Below are 17,594 nucleotides of genomic sequence, written 5' to 3' on the forward strand. Positions count from 1 at the left end.
TGAAAAAATATATACTTCTTCAATGTTCGCTTTTTCGGCTGCCGTAGACACAAAGTATATCAAATCGGCATAAAATTAGTTTTTTTGCCGTCTATGCCGCATCAGCTCGGCTCGTCTATGCTGTTTAGCGCGCTCTAAAGACAGCCCTGGGCGGCCAGGCGCGACTCACATTGCATCAGCACCACGTCCCATCCGCCCCCACTCTGTACTCACATGGCTGGCGCGCCGGGCTTGCCCTAGCCCTAGGGAGTGCCGGAGCCGCTCTCTCAGCTCGTTGTCGGCCACGCCTTCCAAGCTGTTCAGCGCGCTCTGGAGACAGCCCTGGGCGGCCAGCCGCGAAGCATACTCCGTCAGCACCATATCCAGCTTGCCCCCACTCTGTAGGACATGTTAAAATATTTTGTCCAATATGCTTCGAAATGTCCGCCTAACTGTCGCAAACATAGTACACGAAGTTCTTCCTTATAGACTGCCACAAATTAAAAAAAAAATCACTTCCCGGCCGCGGGAATTCCATTACTATACAGTTTTTTTTACTTTTTAACTGCACGTTTTGACTGGTAAGTCAATCTAAACAGCCTGATGATCAAATTCCCCCTGGTGTTGCAGATGTTTATGGGCGTCCGCGCTCATGTTGATACTGACCGCGTGGCGCCCCCTAGCGGCCGCCGCCCGCCGCGCCAGCAGCGCCAGCCCCGTGAGGCGCGCCAGGGGGGCCGCCCCGCGCGCCCGCCGCGCCGCCCAGCGCGCCACCAGAGCGTCCGCGCTCATGTTGATACTGACCGCGTGGCGCCCCCTAGCGGCCGCCGCCCGCCGCGCCAGCAGCGCCAGCCCCGTGAGGCGCGCCAGGGGGCCGCCCCGCGCGCCCGCCGCGCCGCCCAGCGCGCCACCAGAGCGTCCGCGCTCATGTTGATACTGACCGCGTGGCGCCCCCTAGCGGCCGCCGCCCGCCGCGCCAGCAGCGCCAGTCCCGTGAGGCGCGCCAGCGGGGCCGCCCCGCGCGCCCGCCGCGCCGCCCAGCGCGCCACCAGAGCGTCCGCGCTCATGTTGATACTGACCGCGTGGCGCCCCCTAGCGGCCGCCGCCCGCCGCGCCAGCAGCGCCAGCCCCGTGAGGCGCGCCAGCGGGGCCGGCTCGCGCGCCCGCCGCGCCGCCCAGCGCGCCACCAGAGCGTCCGCGCTCATGTTGATACTGACCGCGTGGCGCCCCCTAGCGGCCGCCGCCCGCCGCGCCAGCAGCGCCAGCCCCGTGAGGCGCGCCAGCGGGGCCGGCCCGCGCGCCCGCCGCGCCGCCCAGCGCGCCACCAGAGCGTCCGCGCTCATGTTGATACTGACCGCGTGGCGCCCCCTAGCGGCCGCCGCCCGCCGCGCCAGCAGCGCCAGCCCCGTGAGGCGCGCCAGCGGGGCCGCCCCGCGCGCCCGCCGCGCCGCCCAGCGCGCCACCAGAGCGTCCGCGCTCATGGCGCACAGGTAGCACGTCGTCGCTGCTTCCGACAGCGCCGGGTCCTTCTCCTGAGACAGCCGGTCGCCGAGCATCTCTGGAACAAACGCTAGGCTAGAGCACTCCAATAGGGTTGAACGTTTCACTTGCCAACAATAAGGGACACTACCCACTCACCACAGTAGTGCTGGAGCGCGTCCCCGTCGCAGTGCGTCACGAGCGCGCCCAGCACGTCCCGCCAGCTGGTGGCGGCCGCTGACTGCACCAACAGCTGCCACTGCGACTGCAGCAGCGAGCCCGCTATGAGGGACACCGGGTCCTTCGCCGTGTGGCTCAAGTGGTACTTCTGTACTTTGTAGAACAGTTCTTGGCTACCTGCGCAATATAGAAGTATTTTTGAAAAAAAAACCTTTAAATATGCAAAGGGATACCTTTTACCGTGTTAACGTGCGTTAAGGACAGGTTTTTGGAAATTTAAGTCCTAAATGGGGAAACAAGAGTTGAATTATAGCACGGAAAATTTAAACTACTACTAGCTAAAGCTTTTTTTCCTTGTGCTCCGTACATAACCATATTTTATTTTACTCGAGTCCAGAATTAGGCGAATCAACTTGACAGTTCACTACACACAAATTTTGCCAGAGTTACATTACACCAGTGCTGTAATATCGATATAATATATATACAGTTGTGGTCATATAATTAAGAACGATTTTTTATAGAGAAGATTTTTTCAAACTGACAAGTGTTACTAACTGCATGTATATTTTTGTACTTCTCTCGGTATCGTAAAACTTTTCCGTACTAGCGGTTAACTCATTTATACATATAATTGGCTAAAAAATAAATAGATAAACTTTATACATTACATCTAAACCTAGTATTACTACTTACTGGCTGGTCATATAATTAAGAACGCTGAATAGTTTATTTTTTTATTCAAATTTATATAGAGAACGGACGGCCGCTTTGTGGTTTAGGTTATTATTCGAATAATTTTGGCGCCATTTAGTGCCGTAAAAGTCTTAAAGGCGATTGCTTCATATAAAAACAATGGGGAAAAATAAAAGTTGTGATAAATCTACAAGAGAAGTAATACTAAAACTTTGCGACAAGAATTGGTCGTATAAACACATAGCCGATCATCTGCAATGTTCAAAAACTATGGTTTTCCACGCCATAAAGCATTTTGCCACGTCTCAAACTACTTCAAATGTTCCGCGTGTACCTAGACAAAGAAAGTCATCTCGTCGAAATATCGTTCGTTTGGCAAAACAAAATCCTTTTAAAGGGTCTAATACCGTCTAATGAGTTAAGAAAAAAATATTTTGGCGAAAACAACCCTTCAGCAATCTCGGCACGCATTATTCGAAGGCGTTTGGTAGAAGAAAAGTTGCACGGAAGGATAGCAAGGAAGGTGCCTATGTTGAAACGGTGTCATAGGCAAGCCCGGCTTGCATTTGCAAGAAGATATGAAAACTGGACAGTCAGACAGTGGAAAAACGTTCTTTTTTCTGACGAGACAAAAATAAATAGGGTATGTTCTGATGGCAAACGATATGTAAGATGGCCTTCAAATAAAGCATTCGACCCAAAGTACACAAAAGTGACTTTAAAGCATGGCGGGGGAAATGTAAAAATTTGGGGATGTTTTTTGGACATGGTGTTGGACCTGTTAGGCTGATAGAAGGAAACATGGATCAATTTCAATACAAAAACATACTGGAAGAAACAATGTTACCATATGCTGAAGGCGTGCTTCCGGTTATTTGGACATTCCAGCATGACAATGATCCCAAGCATACTGCACGTACCGTTAAGGAATTCCTCACATCGCAATCAGTTTCTGTCTTAGATTGGCCAGCCAACAGCCCCGATCTTAACCCAATAGAGCATCTTTGGTGCGAAGTCAAGAAAAAGGTTTCAAATCGACAGTGTGGCAATTTAAGAGAACTGTATGACGTATTCTTAGAAGAATGGAACTCTATCTCTCTTCCGAAATGTCAAAAATTGATAGATTCAATGCCTCGCCGGTGTAAGGCAGTAATAAAAAGCCGTGGACATGCTACTAACTGTTAATTTTAGTTAAAATGTATTAAATTGCTTTTTTATCTGTACAAACTTCACGTTAGTGTGATTTAGTTAATCTAAGTTTCAAATAAAAAAACTTTCGAACCGTTCAATAAATCGTTCTTAATTAGTTGTCCAGCTTCATTACTATTTTAATTTGTTACTAAAGAGAATAAAAACAAAATTTGTAAAAAATGTCAGCAATTTTATTATTTATTCTTAATCCCGTTTGCTCTATTCATGTGGCTATTTCATAACGTAACTAGTTACTTCTAAGAAGGAACCACGACTACACATGACATGATTTAGTTAAAAATAATCTGGAACTTCAAATCGTTCTTAATTACATGACCACCACTGTATATATCGATGTTAGAAAAAACCTCAATACGAAATAATAATAAAACAAATCTTTTATTTGAAAAAATTCGAAAAAAAAATTAAGACGCCAAGAAAGACGACATCCGCCATTTTGTTTTATTGACATTTTATATGTCATTCGACTTAACTGCCATCGGCTTGCTTGGGATTTGATTTGTAGCATTCGAACATGGCGGATGTAGACAACGCTAATAGTGCGATTCCCAAGGTCAAAGAATCGTTTTGCTTTAAAATTCCAGATAAAAAATGCGTTGTTTGGGAGAAACCTGTCAAAATGTTGTTGTAGAGCGCCATCCTGCTCTGTCTCGTTTTTTTTTTGTCCCGTTCTGGCGTTATAGATATTTTGCTACTTCTGTTTCTTTGGCTAGTTGAAGTATAGTATAGTATTTTGATAGTTTTTATGCGGCGATTAACCTTAACAGTGAACAGTGATCACAAAATTCTATATTGCTCTCGTGTCTGACATTTTTTAATGCGCAAGTTGTCTCCACGTGGTTTCTGGAATTTTACTATCAAGTTCCAAAAACTACAATCACCGTACAACGTCCCTCTCAAAGAGAGTTTACTTTGACACTGGCGAAATTGTCCTATTAATTAGGACAGAAAAGCCATATTTCAAAAGAGAAGAAGAAGAAGGCTTGCTTGGAACTATTTCCGTTATTGTGAAATTTTCCGTACGTTATTATTTGTTATCCTTTTTATCGTTTTCAGGCCTAAAGCTATGAAATGATAATAAAGTCCAAAAGTGACAAACATTTTCATTCCGCGTCTACACAAGGTTATATCGACTTAGTATCGACATATTCCTATGCCTATTTTTTTGCTATGTCTGGTAACATTTTCAGCTGTCAATCTAGTTCACCTAATTTTGGACTCGCTTCATAAAAAAATACAAATAGCAGCTTTGATATTTTTTTCTTCGCGTGAATTAGTAACCGACAACAGACTGCAAGATGTATGTGACTGTCGCGCGGTAACTCTGTGAAATTAGTCCTTCTAGGCGACGCGGGCGCGTAGTTGCATATGCGAAAAATTTAAACCGCAAAAGTTCAACAGATCTCAAACTTCAAGTTAGTTATCTACATTTTTAAAGACCCCATAAGGCACTCTTTTTGTGATAGAGACTCACTGAAAAAAGGGGGGTGAATTTTTTGCACCATAGAGCCGTGGTGGCCTAGTGGTTTGACCTATCGCCTCTCAAACAGAGGGTCGTGGGTTCAAACCCCGGCTCGCACCTCTGAGTTTTTCGAAATTCATGTGCGGAATCACATTTGAAATTTACCACGAGCTTTGCGGTGAAGGAAAACATCGTGAGGAAACCTGCACAAACCTGCGAAGCAATTCAATGGTGCGTGTGAAGTTCCCAATCTGCACTGGGCCCGCGTGGGAACTACGGCCCAAGCCTTCTTGTTCTAAGAGGAGGCCTGTGCCCAGCAGTGGGACGTATATAGGCTGGGATGATGATTTTCTGCACTAACAAAATCGCGGGCAATACCTGTGCATGAACAAAATGTAAACTCACCCAAAGATGCGATAATAAGCGCGTCGGCGACTCTCTTAGCCTCGAGACACAGCTCCACCGCCTCTTCGAGGTTCCCGCAGACCAGCGCCCGGCAGATGAGGCCGGTCGAATCTAGAATTGGAGAAAACCTTTAATTTGACACCTACTCACTCATATTTCACGTCACATGTCGAGCTAAACTAGATTTAAGACGTGAGTCCTCCGGATTTATTTAATTAAATATGACTATTTAAAAAGATTCACGGGGTTTCTGTCTAGCGTTTTTAAGTTATGCAGATTAAAGGTCACAGCTCATTAGAGCGGTTAGTATTCTTTATATGGATTTGTATGGGCATGCGCTCATTACATTAACGTAGCGTCACCGGATCGCCTCGCTCGCTCGTGCCCACGCGCGGACGGCGAGTGGACCACTCGGTGATAGCTCGCTGCTCGTGCGCTTGCCTCGCGTGAACCGCGCGCGGTCGGCGCGGCGCTCCCCACCCTCATTTCTTAATAGACCACTCGGAAATTCGTGGACCACGCGACGTCCACTCGTTGACCACGCGGCGTCCACTCGTTGACCACGCGACGTCCACTCGTTGACCACGCGGCGTCCACTCGTTGACCACGCGAGGTCCACTCGTTGTCAACGCGGCGTCCACCCGTGGACCACCTGTCGAGAACGAGTGGACGCCGAAAGTCGACGCGGTGCTGGTTTGGTGCCTGGTGGCTCTAATGAGCTGTGAGCTTGTTTTTAGTTAATTCATATCAAATTACCTTCTCCGTTGGGTATGACCACGTTCTGAGCGGTGGGCTCTAACTCCAGGTTAGAGAGTTTCCTTTCGATCAACGTGTGCGCATCCTGTAAACAAACACGACGTTCATACATAAGTATAACGATTTAGGGCCTACGCTAGCTGACGCGGTTTGCGCTGCGCGGGTGGCCGCCTGTGGAACAACAGTACAACTACACAGTACAACTGCGCGCGTCGCGTGCACAGGATTGTACCTGCACCCGCGGCCGCAGCCAGCTAGCGTACGTCCTTGAACTTGGCGATTTTCAATCATACAGAACATACCCGGGATTTATTCACGTCTTTCATTTTGCTTCACGCTTAATTTTTTTTTACTATGACGGTGGAAGCATTCTACACTTCCACTAAACGTATATATAGTTAGTGTTTAGTTTTGTAACTAAGGGACCTCACACATCCCTGTATTATTACTCGTATTATTCTTTTTTTGTATTTTTTTTCTTGAATTTTATACTGTTGTTTTTATGTATTTTATTGTAATTATTTTATTTTGAAAAAATGACTTTCTGCCAAGTTTCTTGCGGCGCATTCTTCAAATGACGTGTAAAAGTGCCCATTGCGGCCTATTTACTGAATAAATTATTTGAATTTGAATTTGCTCAAACGACCTCCTTCGTCGTGGAATTTGGACGAAATGTCGAGGATATATAAAAATAAATGCTGAATTTAAATAAGCGCATCACTTCAAAACGACTGCTTCTATTTGGCTCATTGACAGAACAGAACAGAATATTTATTTAATTATTGATTGATTTATTCTGTGCAACCGACAGCTTATTATACACACAGTTTAAAAATGACAGTAGATATAGCAAGCCAATCACAGGTTCTCACCGATAACATTGTAACAATAATATTACATCATATAAAAAAGAAAACCCCAATTACAATAATAATAAATGTGTAATAATGTGAATAATATGTAGTATTGTAGTCATATAATATAAGTATAGTCATGCGCAGTGAAAAAAGGATAGTGTTGAATTTTGATAACGCTATTGTAACCCAAAAACAAACAACTTTTGGTTCCTCATCATACAAATTAAAAACATCACAGAAATGTGGTTTTCCATTGTAAAGCCAATCGCAAAAGCGGATAAGCGGTTGTGAAGCTCAAAATAACGTACAGACCCACTTATTACGTTGCCAGTACAGTCACAGCGAGTAACTGACACGACCAATCATAAGACAAAATTCAGAAGAATCTTCAGTTATACAAAGTGCTATAAAATAACGGGTAAAAAATACAGTGTCCTACGACTATGCCAAATGGGGGGAAAGTATCTTAAATATTGGAGGTAAACAATTTTACCGTGTTGTGTAAAGAAATTTTAATAATTCCCTTTCTGAATCGGGAATCCAACGCGCCCAATATAAAAAAAAAGCTTTAATTTTTCGGTACCGAGCAAAAGGCTCAATCATAAGGATTACTTTTCCAATATTTAAGATACTTTCTCTCCATGTGGCATAGCCGTGAGACACCCTGTATAATAACTTAGGGCTCACTCAGAATAATGTAATATAGTATAATCACGAGCTGTTGTTTGTTTGTAGATTACATACTGTTAAAGGGGTCCGCCCAGTGGACCGTATCATACCAGGATCCTCGCCATTCAGACACATACTATAAATTAGAGACACATATCAGAAGCCATCATTTTTATCACCCTTAAAACGCGATTCCCCCATAGATGTTATAATGGTAACTAGCTTTAGCCCGTAACTTCGTTCGCGTAAGTGGTAAAATGAAGAGTTTATGATATACACCGTGTTTTTCTTGATTTCCGTTAACTTCGACATAATAATATGGCTCAGTTGATTATAGGTTTAGACGTTGGCTTTTTACCAAGTTTCAACTTACTGACATTTTTGTTCTATAGGAAATCCTAGTTTATTGTGTTTCGTCATTTCTATTTGTATGTAAATAAATATATTGTTTGGTGTTAAGTAAGAATAAGAATAATTTTTATTTAGCAATAAAGTTACATAGTGCACAAAAAAATACAGAAATACACATTTGAATAAAATACAAATAACATCATCTGACTTTTGGACGGCCTTCACACTAGACTCTGGGCCTGTGTGTTTACTATTTTATTACAAACACATATTCCCTATAAATAGAAATAAACTATATTGTAATAAAATTTTTGGGCAATCAAAAAAAAATGGCTAAATATGTATGAATTAAAAATGCTATAGTTACGGACTTTAAAAAACCTCATCAAGTAAGAAGCTTTACACTGTTTTACTGCCCGTAATTAACTATGTTAGTTCTTATTTTTTATACAGGAAGAGTTAGGCCAATAGTGTCTTGGAGAAATTTACTTTATTTGACTGTTGCTTTTGCTTTAAAGTTAACGGAAATCAAAAATTGACTTTTTATATCTGTTATTTCATAAATGCGTCACAATATAATTTCTGTTTAGACGCATTTTTATTTTGTTTAAACTATTTATTAGAAAAGTGCCTGAAGATAAATGGTAAATGGCGTCATATATCCTATTGTGTCTGTGCCGGGACGGTTTAGGTCACTTTACGATACGATCTAGTGGGCATAGAGCGTTATACCGTGATGTGATGACGTCACCGACTCACCGAAAGGTCTGTGCTGGTGTCAGTGGATAGTTCTGCCTCCGTCTCCGTAGATTCACCCTGCCGTGTTAGCGTGTTAGTCACAACAAAAACATAGCTTATGCGGTTGGTGTAAAGTAGAAAATACAGTGGAAGTTGTGAGGGCTTTTACTGCTTTATGACAGGGTCCATATCGGCTCGTATAGTAGTTGAAAATCATAATGTTTGGCATAATATATTGTTTCTCATAACAATTTTTCCTTAAATCCATTGATTGTTTTGAATTGTTGTAAAAGAGGTGACTATTAAAAAAAAACAACTATTTACGGTCTCTACAGTAGAAGTTACAGCATGGTTTTCAAAAAATATGCGACTAGATACGCACCCGTTATGACATGTGCAAAAAGACATCTCTGTATTTGTAAGACTAAAAATAGGATAGTTGCTTGTAGTATTAGAATTTGAAGAACGCCTTTTAGTGCTATGTATAGCTAGGTCTGCGAGATTTCAAGTCTTTAGCTCCAGATTTAGATTGCTAGTCAGGGTACTGTTTTAAAGGCAAAGATATAAACGATACAATACGATAGTAAATAAGGGTTAAAGGTTTGAAAATAGCGAAACAACAACTAAATATGTCCATACTAAATTTCATTACTTTACGTTAATGTCGAAAACGTTCCAGATATAAATCCATATGTAATTGGCTATGTGTCACTATTTCCATAATCTTATTGTTGTATAAGCCTTTGGTTCTCCTTTAATAATTAAAATATATATATTATTAAAAATAAAATGTATTCTACATGTATTTAATTAACATTAACACGAGGATTTGATTTGTAATATCATCACACTCATTGTTAAATATCAAATTGTAAAAGTAACATAAGAAAGACAAAAAAACTCCCTGTTTGAAAACGTCAGAATTAAAAAGCTTTGCACTAACTTACTGTGCGTAATTATCTTTTAAACAGTAAGAGCTAGGTCACTAGTATATTGGAGAAATTAACTTGATTCGACATGTTGCATGTTCCCTTAGATTAGAGTTAACGGAAATCAAAAACAACACGTTGTATTATGTACAGTTGATAGTTGCGACTAAACAGAGTAAAATAAATGTAAATAGTAAAAAAGGGCGGGAGTTAAGTGGACCAAAATTTTGGAGAGTCAAAATAATTGAACAAATGTATGGACAAAATCTAATAAACAAATGTTCATGGCGGTGTTATCGCTTTCTCATGGTACGAAACTACGAAGGCAAAATATTGGTACTGGGGCCTATAGATAAACATTTATCAACGCGCTGTCAGTTTAGTACTGTATTGCATACATTGAAAATCACATTTAATTTGTATGATTTTTTTTTTGCACTGGTCATGTTTCTAAAAATTAGGAGAACAAAAGTAGCTCAGTTATGCAAATAGAATTGAGCCTTGGATTTAAGGCCCAATGGTCACAGACATTCTGTATTTGAGCTATTAGTCAATCCAATTTCCACAACAGATAGTTTTTAGGATGAAGTGTACTCTTGGCATGTAAAGAGTAATACTTACGCGACTCAGCATGGCGAATTGGTCGCTCTGGTCGGCATTGTTGGCGGCCTTGAATTTTGATGTGATCTCGTCTTGTTTGAAGCCTGAAAGAAGTGACAATAATCGACTAGAGGAAAGGGATGTAGCGGCGTTTTTGGACCATACAATTTGTTTAAAGCGAACGTTAAGACAATTTTTAACACACACACAAACATCACGCCTGTATTCCCAAATGGGGTAGGCAGCACACAAAACGTTATCGCTTCTGAGCCACTTTTAGCAATTTTAGGTTTTAAGTTTGACAAAAACGGTACAATAGTGACAGGTTGCTAGCCTGTCGCCTACGGTATACCTTAACCTATATCCTCAGTCGCCTCTTACGACATCCACAACAACAACAGTTTTTAAGGTATTTTTAAATACGTGTAACAGAGTTGTAAAGATTTAAAAATCAAGATTAGACAGAGAAAAAAATACTACCGTCTGACGATGAATCCTTTGACATATGTCACTCAATAAACTGACATCTATGACACTTGACATTAGAGTGTAAAAAATTACGCATTATTCTGAAGTTACAATTGAAATGAGTTGGGTTTGTAGTTTCTGTGATTTGTGTGCGCTGTCAGTTCTCACAGTGTGGCAGAGCTGCATGCACACATTTGATGCACAGACAAGCTATTGCGAGATCGCGGGTGAGCTCCGCAAAGTAACATCTGATTCAATCAATTATTTCTATCCCGTGAAGTTAACCATTTTTGCGCAAATTGTATTATATCAGACGTATACACTTATAATCTATGATTAAATATGTAGAAACCAAACGCAGGTCTGTTTAAAAGTCAAAATGGAGGTACTTGTGTTAGAGATAAGAATAAGTAGCCTTCCCGCCTGCGGGGAGTGCTTGTTGCAAATTAATTAAATATTTATTTATCAAATCAACTATCATAGATTTTGACCAAACATAAGATTGAACTGCATATATAGAAGTAGATCTGCGTTGGGACGTACCGAGCAAGTTGAGTACTTCGCTGCGAAAGCCCGGCATGAAGTTGGCTCGCAGGAAGAACCAGGTATAGCGCTCGCTCTGATCCGTCGCCGCGTCGCCCTTCTGGCGGCAGTACCTAAACAATAAAATTAATAAATAATAATAAATCATCCCAGCAGAACAAGAGGGCTTGGGCTATAGTTCACACACACCATTAAATTGCTTCGCAGGTTTTGTGCAGGTTTCCTCACGATGTTTTCCTTTACCGCAAAGCTCGTGGTAAATTTCAAATGTAATTCCGCACATGAATTTCGAAAAACTCAGAGGTGCGAGCCGGGGTTTGAACCCACGAACCTCTGTTTGAGAGGCGATAGGTCAAACCACTAGGCCACCACGGCTTTTTTTTAAATAATAATAAATATCACGGGACAATTCACACCAATTGACCTAGTCCCAAAGTAAGCTTAGCAAAGCTTGCGTTATGGGTACTAAGCAACGGATAAATATAATTATATAGATAGATACATACTTAAATACATATTAAACATCCAAGACCCGAGAACCAACATTCGTATTTTTCATACAAATATCTGCCCCGACACGGGAATCGAACCACAAGCTTCGTAGTCAGGTTCTCTAACCACTAGGCCATCTGGTCGTCAAAAAATAGAGTCAGCCATCATCATATCAGCCGTAGGACACCCACTGGTGACCCCCATAGAGTAATGAATTAAATTCAACCATAGATTAATGAGTTAAGTTCGCTTTTAAACCAACCGGGAGGGGCTAGGTGATCTGTCACACAGATCTTTCTAGTGCAGACACCAAGCTCTCACACCAGCCGGTCCAATCCCACCTAGATTGCGAAACCTAGATTATCAGCCTGTGTGAGAGTAAATATTTATTATTATAAACTGCGTGCTGCTTCGGTTGGATGCGGCCTGCATCCACCGTGACGCGGTTTTATCCAGGTAGTCCTTCAGTCTCGTTGATATAACCTTATCATCATCATCCCCCAGCCTATTTACGTCCACTGCTGGCACAGGCCTCAGAATGAGAGGCTATTAACTTTATGGTCCCTGTTAATAAGAATAGTTAAACCGAGGCCTTATTGTCAAGTAATTAACACACTGCAATCACAATATTTTCACCACCCTTCCGTCATACGGTATTAGACGAGGATAGAAAGAGAAGGTGAAAGCGATTGTAAACGTCAGCGCGGTAGACGATACTGTGTCTGGTCCCTGATCAAAAAAACCGGTCAAGAGCATGTCGGGCCATGCACAGTTTAGGGTTCCGTAGTTCCCGACCTTGTCTTAACTTAATCCTATGCCATGGCTATGCTATGGCTATTTTATGCCATAGAAATCATTTTTTACAAAAACTTAAAAACTGCTAAACTGATTTAGTTAAAAATATTTTTCTTACAGCTTCATTAAGCTTACTACCGTCATTTTTTATATATAAAAGTTACAGGGGGGGGACATTTGGGTTTTTTTTTCGTGGTGAATATCTCCGAAAATATTCACTTTATCAAAAAAATGGTTTATCAAACCCCTATTCATTTCAAATACTACCTATCGAACGATACCCCACAACATAGGGTGGAAGTGAAAAAAACCATCCCCACGTTAGGCATCGTGTATGGGAGGTTACCCTTAAAAAAAAATAGTTTTTTTTTTATTTTACCACTTGTCGGCGTGACTGATATGTAGCTTTCTAGTACTAATGGCCTCTGAGCTTAGCCGTGGACAGACAGACATGGCGAAACTATAAGGATTGCTAGTTGACTACGGAACGCTAAAAAGGTCGGGAGCATCTGGGACAGACGGCCGGACGGAAGGAGCAACTTACTCGGCCAACGCATCTAACGCCCCAGGCTCCTGGCTGAGCGTGGAGCCAAGCACCGCGTCTAACTCCGCCGCGCACTCCACTATCTCCGGCTCGCTCACCACCTGCAAAAAACATATAGGTATCATTGTCACCACCAATCAATGAGGGCTATCGCGAATGAATTCGCCGCTAGAGGCGCTAGTGTAGCGTGAGGTCTCCGAAAAGTCAAATCTCATGGTGTTTGGGTGAGCTACGCGGGTTTATTTAAAATTAGAATAATTTTGTGAATATTTTGCAATATCTGAAATTAATTATGGCAAATATGCGTTCCGGGGCAATGAATGTCTGTGTTTTGAGACAGTTTTGTCTTTCGGAAAACTTTGTCCTCCCTTTTTTCCGAACAAAACAGGGACTATGCAGCACTGTGGCATGCTCGATATTTATATGGTACGGTTTTAAGGTGTATTAAATATGATTTTAATCTAAACTTTGTTTTCACGCCCATAATAACAGACTTTCAAAACCATACTTAAAAACCTCACGCAACAGTGCGCCATCTAGTGAGACAAAAAACGATAGCCCTCATTGTCGTACTTATTATATGCTGTCAAAATTCCCATTCGAAAATACGATTTGTTAGATTATTTTCCCATAATCATTTATTCTTTGCAGCAAAATTTATTTTCGCGTTTTTACACGAATTTTATTTTTACACGCTTGTTTTTTTATGAAGCTTATTTTCACATTCGCGTTCTTTTTGTGTCGCATTTTGCCCCAGTCGCGTTTTTCCCCAATCCCAATCGGTAGGTACAGAAACAGTCTCGACGGAGCTCCACTCACGCGGAGCCACCGGTGGGGAAACAGGAGCTCCATCGACACTGTTTCTGTGTCGATTGGGATTGGGGAAAAATGCGACTGGAAAAAAATGCGACACAAAAAGAACGCGAATGTGAAAATAAGCTTCATAAAAAAGCAGACTTGGACATATTGCCTTCGTGTAAAAACGCGAAAATAAATTTTGCTGCAAAGAAAAAATGATTATGGGAAAATAATCCAACAAGTCGAAAATACGAACTGAAACATAGATGCACAGAAAAACCAGAAAAAGAGACCAGCGCTGGGAATCGAACCCAGGTCCTCAGCATTCCGTGCTGCGTGCTATACCTCTACACCACCACTGGACAGGAGTACAGACACAAATTTCTCCTAAATAACTCTTTTTTTGTATTATTTGAATTTTACAGCCAATTAGTTTTACTATAATGCTGTGATTTTTTTAATAAGAAATAACGCATTGCGGTGTGGAAGGCAGGGGGGAAATCACCACACTATTTCCCAAGAAGAAGCGTACGTTTGCATTTACCACCAGTCACAAAGAACTTACCTGACTAATGTAGACCATTTTCTGTGAGTTGGCTTCATCAGGGCACTTCTCGAATGTTACTAATTTGCCTCCAAACTGTAACAAATACGATAATATTAGATCAGGATAAAATATATAATTCTTGTAAAAAATAGAAAGCACAGCGTAGGACGTCTACCAACGAGAGGGACGAATGACCTGGTTAAAGCTATGGGTTCATAGTGGACGCAGGCCGCTTCCAACCTAAGCAGCTGGAGGTCTCTGGGGGAGATTATATAATATATGAGGGGAGAGGACGTTTTACAGCTAAAATGATGATAATGATGATGTTGATGAATTGATAATAAGGATAATGATAGTGATGATGATGACGATGATAATGGTGATGGTGGTGATGATGATGATGACGATGATAATGGTGATGGTGGTGATGATGATGGTAGTGATGATGATGATGATGATAATGATGATGATGACGATGATAATGGTGATGGTGGTGATGATGATGGTAGTGATGGTGATGATGATGATAATGATGATGATGACGATGATAATGGTGATGGTGATGATGATGATGGTGGTGATGATGATGATAATGATGATGATGACGATGATAATGGTGATGGTGGTGATGATGGTAGTGATGGTGATGATGATGATAATGATGATGATGACGATGATAATGGTGATGGTGGTGATGGTGATGATAATGATGATGATGACGATGATAATGGTGATGGTGGTGATGATGATAATTATAACGATGATGATGATAATGATAACGATAATGGTGATGATAAAAATGATGATGATGATGATGATGATGATGATAATGATGATGATAATGATGACAATGATAATGGTGATGATGATGATAATGATAATGATGATGATGATGATGACGATGATGAAGATGATAATGATGATGATTCCGCCTCTGAAGTGTACTCACGGAGAACTTGGCGGCGACCGGTGTACGCAGCCACTTGGGCGCCCTGGGCAGCACGGCGCGCGGCGCAGGGGGGGGCGCGGCGCGCGCCACCGCCGGCAGCTGCCCCAGCGACGCGGCGCCGAACGCTTCCAAGATGTTCGACTGGTTCTGACCGCTCTGATGAGGCAAAAGAACAACTTAGTGTAAAGGATTCGCTAGCAAATTATTGTGGGACAAGATTTGTGCGAAATGGCAACGCGGATTAGCGCTAATAATCTTCCATAGCGAAATCATTTTATTGCAATGAATAAAAAAGGAAAAATAGTCATGCGGCAGAGTACTTCTATTGGCTTCGTCGAACCTTATTAACAAACGAAGAAAAATCCGCAAGATGCTTTTATAACAACCAGACTAACATGGTTGGAATATCTATAAATATTAATAAAAATGAATCGTAAAATGTGTTGCTAAGCGCAAAACTCGGGAATCACTGGTCCGATTTCGCTAACTCTTTTTTTGTTGTGTTCGTTACTGCCTGGAGGTTTTTATGGAAGACCATGCAGAAAAAATACAACGGGGGCGAAGCGCGGCAACAGCTAGTCCTAAATAAAACTTACTTTTCCTCTCGCATTGCAGCCAAAAGACTGTCATAGTTTTTTTTTATTATTATTATTGCTGCAATAGTTCTTGTCATGATACAAGTTTAAATTCAAACAATGAAGTTACTTACTTAAAATGGAATTAAAACTTTCACTTTACACATTCACAGATACATATTTGATTTCTTTATTTACAATCCGTTTCGAATGTTAGCAACGTCTATCGCCGTGTGGCTTCTTTTTAGAATTCCGTACCCGAAAAGTGCCATACGTTATCTTATTACAGTAACTTCATTGTCCGTCTGTCTATCACAGGGCTTTACTTACAGACTCAGGCCTAGCGCTGCCCCCGCCGCCCAGTAGCGAGTGCACGGTGACTTGTTGCTTTACTTACAGACTCAGGCCTAGCGCTGCCCCCGCCGCCCAGTAGCGAGTGCACGGTGACTTGTTGCTTTACTTACAGACTCAGGCCTAGCGCTGCCCCCGCCGCCCAGTAGCGAGTGCACGGTGACTTGTTGCTTTACTTACAGACTCAGGCCTAGCGCTGCCCCCGCCGCCCAGTAGCGAGTGCACGGTGACTTGTTGCTTTACTTACAGACTCAGGCCTAGCGCTGCCCCCGCCGCCCAGTAGCGAGTGCACGGTGACTTGTTGCTCGAAAGAGCTTGACACCAGCAAACTGGGGTCGCGCGCGCACCACGCCACATCAAACACCCACTGCTCTTGCTGCGACACTTCCACTAGCAACTCGCCACCCTAAAACAAATAAAGGAAATAACCGCATTTTCTACAGTCTAAAAGTGACACAAAAATACCACACGCCAATTTATCCGAGCCGCAGGCGAGTTTTGATAGTCAAGCCGAGGGTAAAATGAGTTTTGTAAACAACATTAGGTATACACTGTACGCTTCGATTTTAAGGAAATTAAATAGCAATACTGGAAACAAATGTTCATTTAATCCGTAATTTACCTTTAATTTTTCAGCCAGAAACATTCTAACATTATAATTTCGACCTTTACAATAAACTGACCGGTTTTGTGTTGTTCGGGTTCCAGCACAGCACGCGGCCATCTTTACCGGCCGAAAGCAGCAGGTCGGGGTCCTGGCGGCACCAGGACAGCGCCATCACCCCCTTCTGGTGCCCCTCCAGCGTCGCCAGGGGAGACGCCGCCAGCCTGCAACGGAAACACGGTACGAACTGGAGATTAGCAACGGAGCGTACAGGTTGAAAACTGGAGATCAGGCAGACACGACAGATTAAGATTTTTATCATATCACACTGGGGAATTGTGGGCGAGTTGAACGCAAAGGGAGTGCGCAACGATATCGCCGCGAACGCGCAATGATGTCGCCGCTAGCACGCAACTATATCGCCGCTAGCGCGCAACTATATTGCCGTTAGCACGCAATTATATCGCCGCTAGCCTCATTTTATTAAGTTACGTATACTAACCCTGACCTGCATATACATTTTCGAAATATCAACTTACGTAAAATGTAATAGGAATCAATTTCCGGTTTTTAAAAGTGCTCGCCAAAAAGGTAAAATTAACAAAAGACCATACA

At 42.3% G+C, this 17,594-nt stretch overlaps 1 protein-coding gene across 1 annotated transcript in view; it reads right to left on the minus strand.

Moving 5' to 3' along the window:
- Window positions 1-17,594, minus strand: part of Sec31 (COPII coat complex component secretory 31) — a 36,659-nt gene that overhangs the window by 12,754 nt on the left and 6,311 nt on the right. Inside the window, exons 7-19 of the mRNA XM_074105391.1 lie at window positions 17,059-17,203; window positions 16,623-16,781; window positions 15,450-15,605; window positions 14,519-14,593; window positions 13,156-13,256; window positions 11,325-11,437; window positions 10,335-10,417; window positions 8,806-8,862; window positions 6,170-6,254; window positions 5,414-5,524; window positions 1,618-1,815; window positions 1,335-1,537; window positions 214-378 (exon numbers count right to left, since the gene is read on the minus strand). Of these exons, the coding sequence (XP_073961492.1) occupies window positions 214-378; window positions 1,335-1,537; window positions 1,618-1,815; window positions 5,414-5,524; window positions 6,170-6,254; window positions 8,806-8,862; window positions 10,335-10,417; window positions 11,325-11,437; window positions 13,156-13,256; window positions 14,519-14,593; window positions 15,450-15,605; window positions 16,623-16,781; window positions 17,059-17,203 (1,651 nt within the window). The remainder of the gene's footprint in view (window positions 1-213; window positions 379-1,334; window positions 1,538-1,617; window positions 1,816-5,413; window positions 5,525-6,169; window positions 6,255-8,805; window positions 8,863-10,334; window positions 10,418-11,324; window positions 11,438-13,155; window positions 13,257-14,518; window positions 14,594-15,449; window positions 15,606-16,622; window positions 16,782-17,058; window positions 17,204-17,594) is intronic.

The sequence above is a fragment of the Choristoneura fumiferana genome, chromosome 23, assembly GCF_025370935.1.
Source record: "Choristoneura fumiferana chromosome 23, NRCan_CFum_1, whole genome shotgun sequence".
Classification (NCBI taxonomy): Eukaryota; Metazoa; Arthropoda; class Insecta; order Lepidoptera; family Tortricidae; genus Choristoneura; species Choristoneura fumiferana.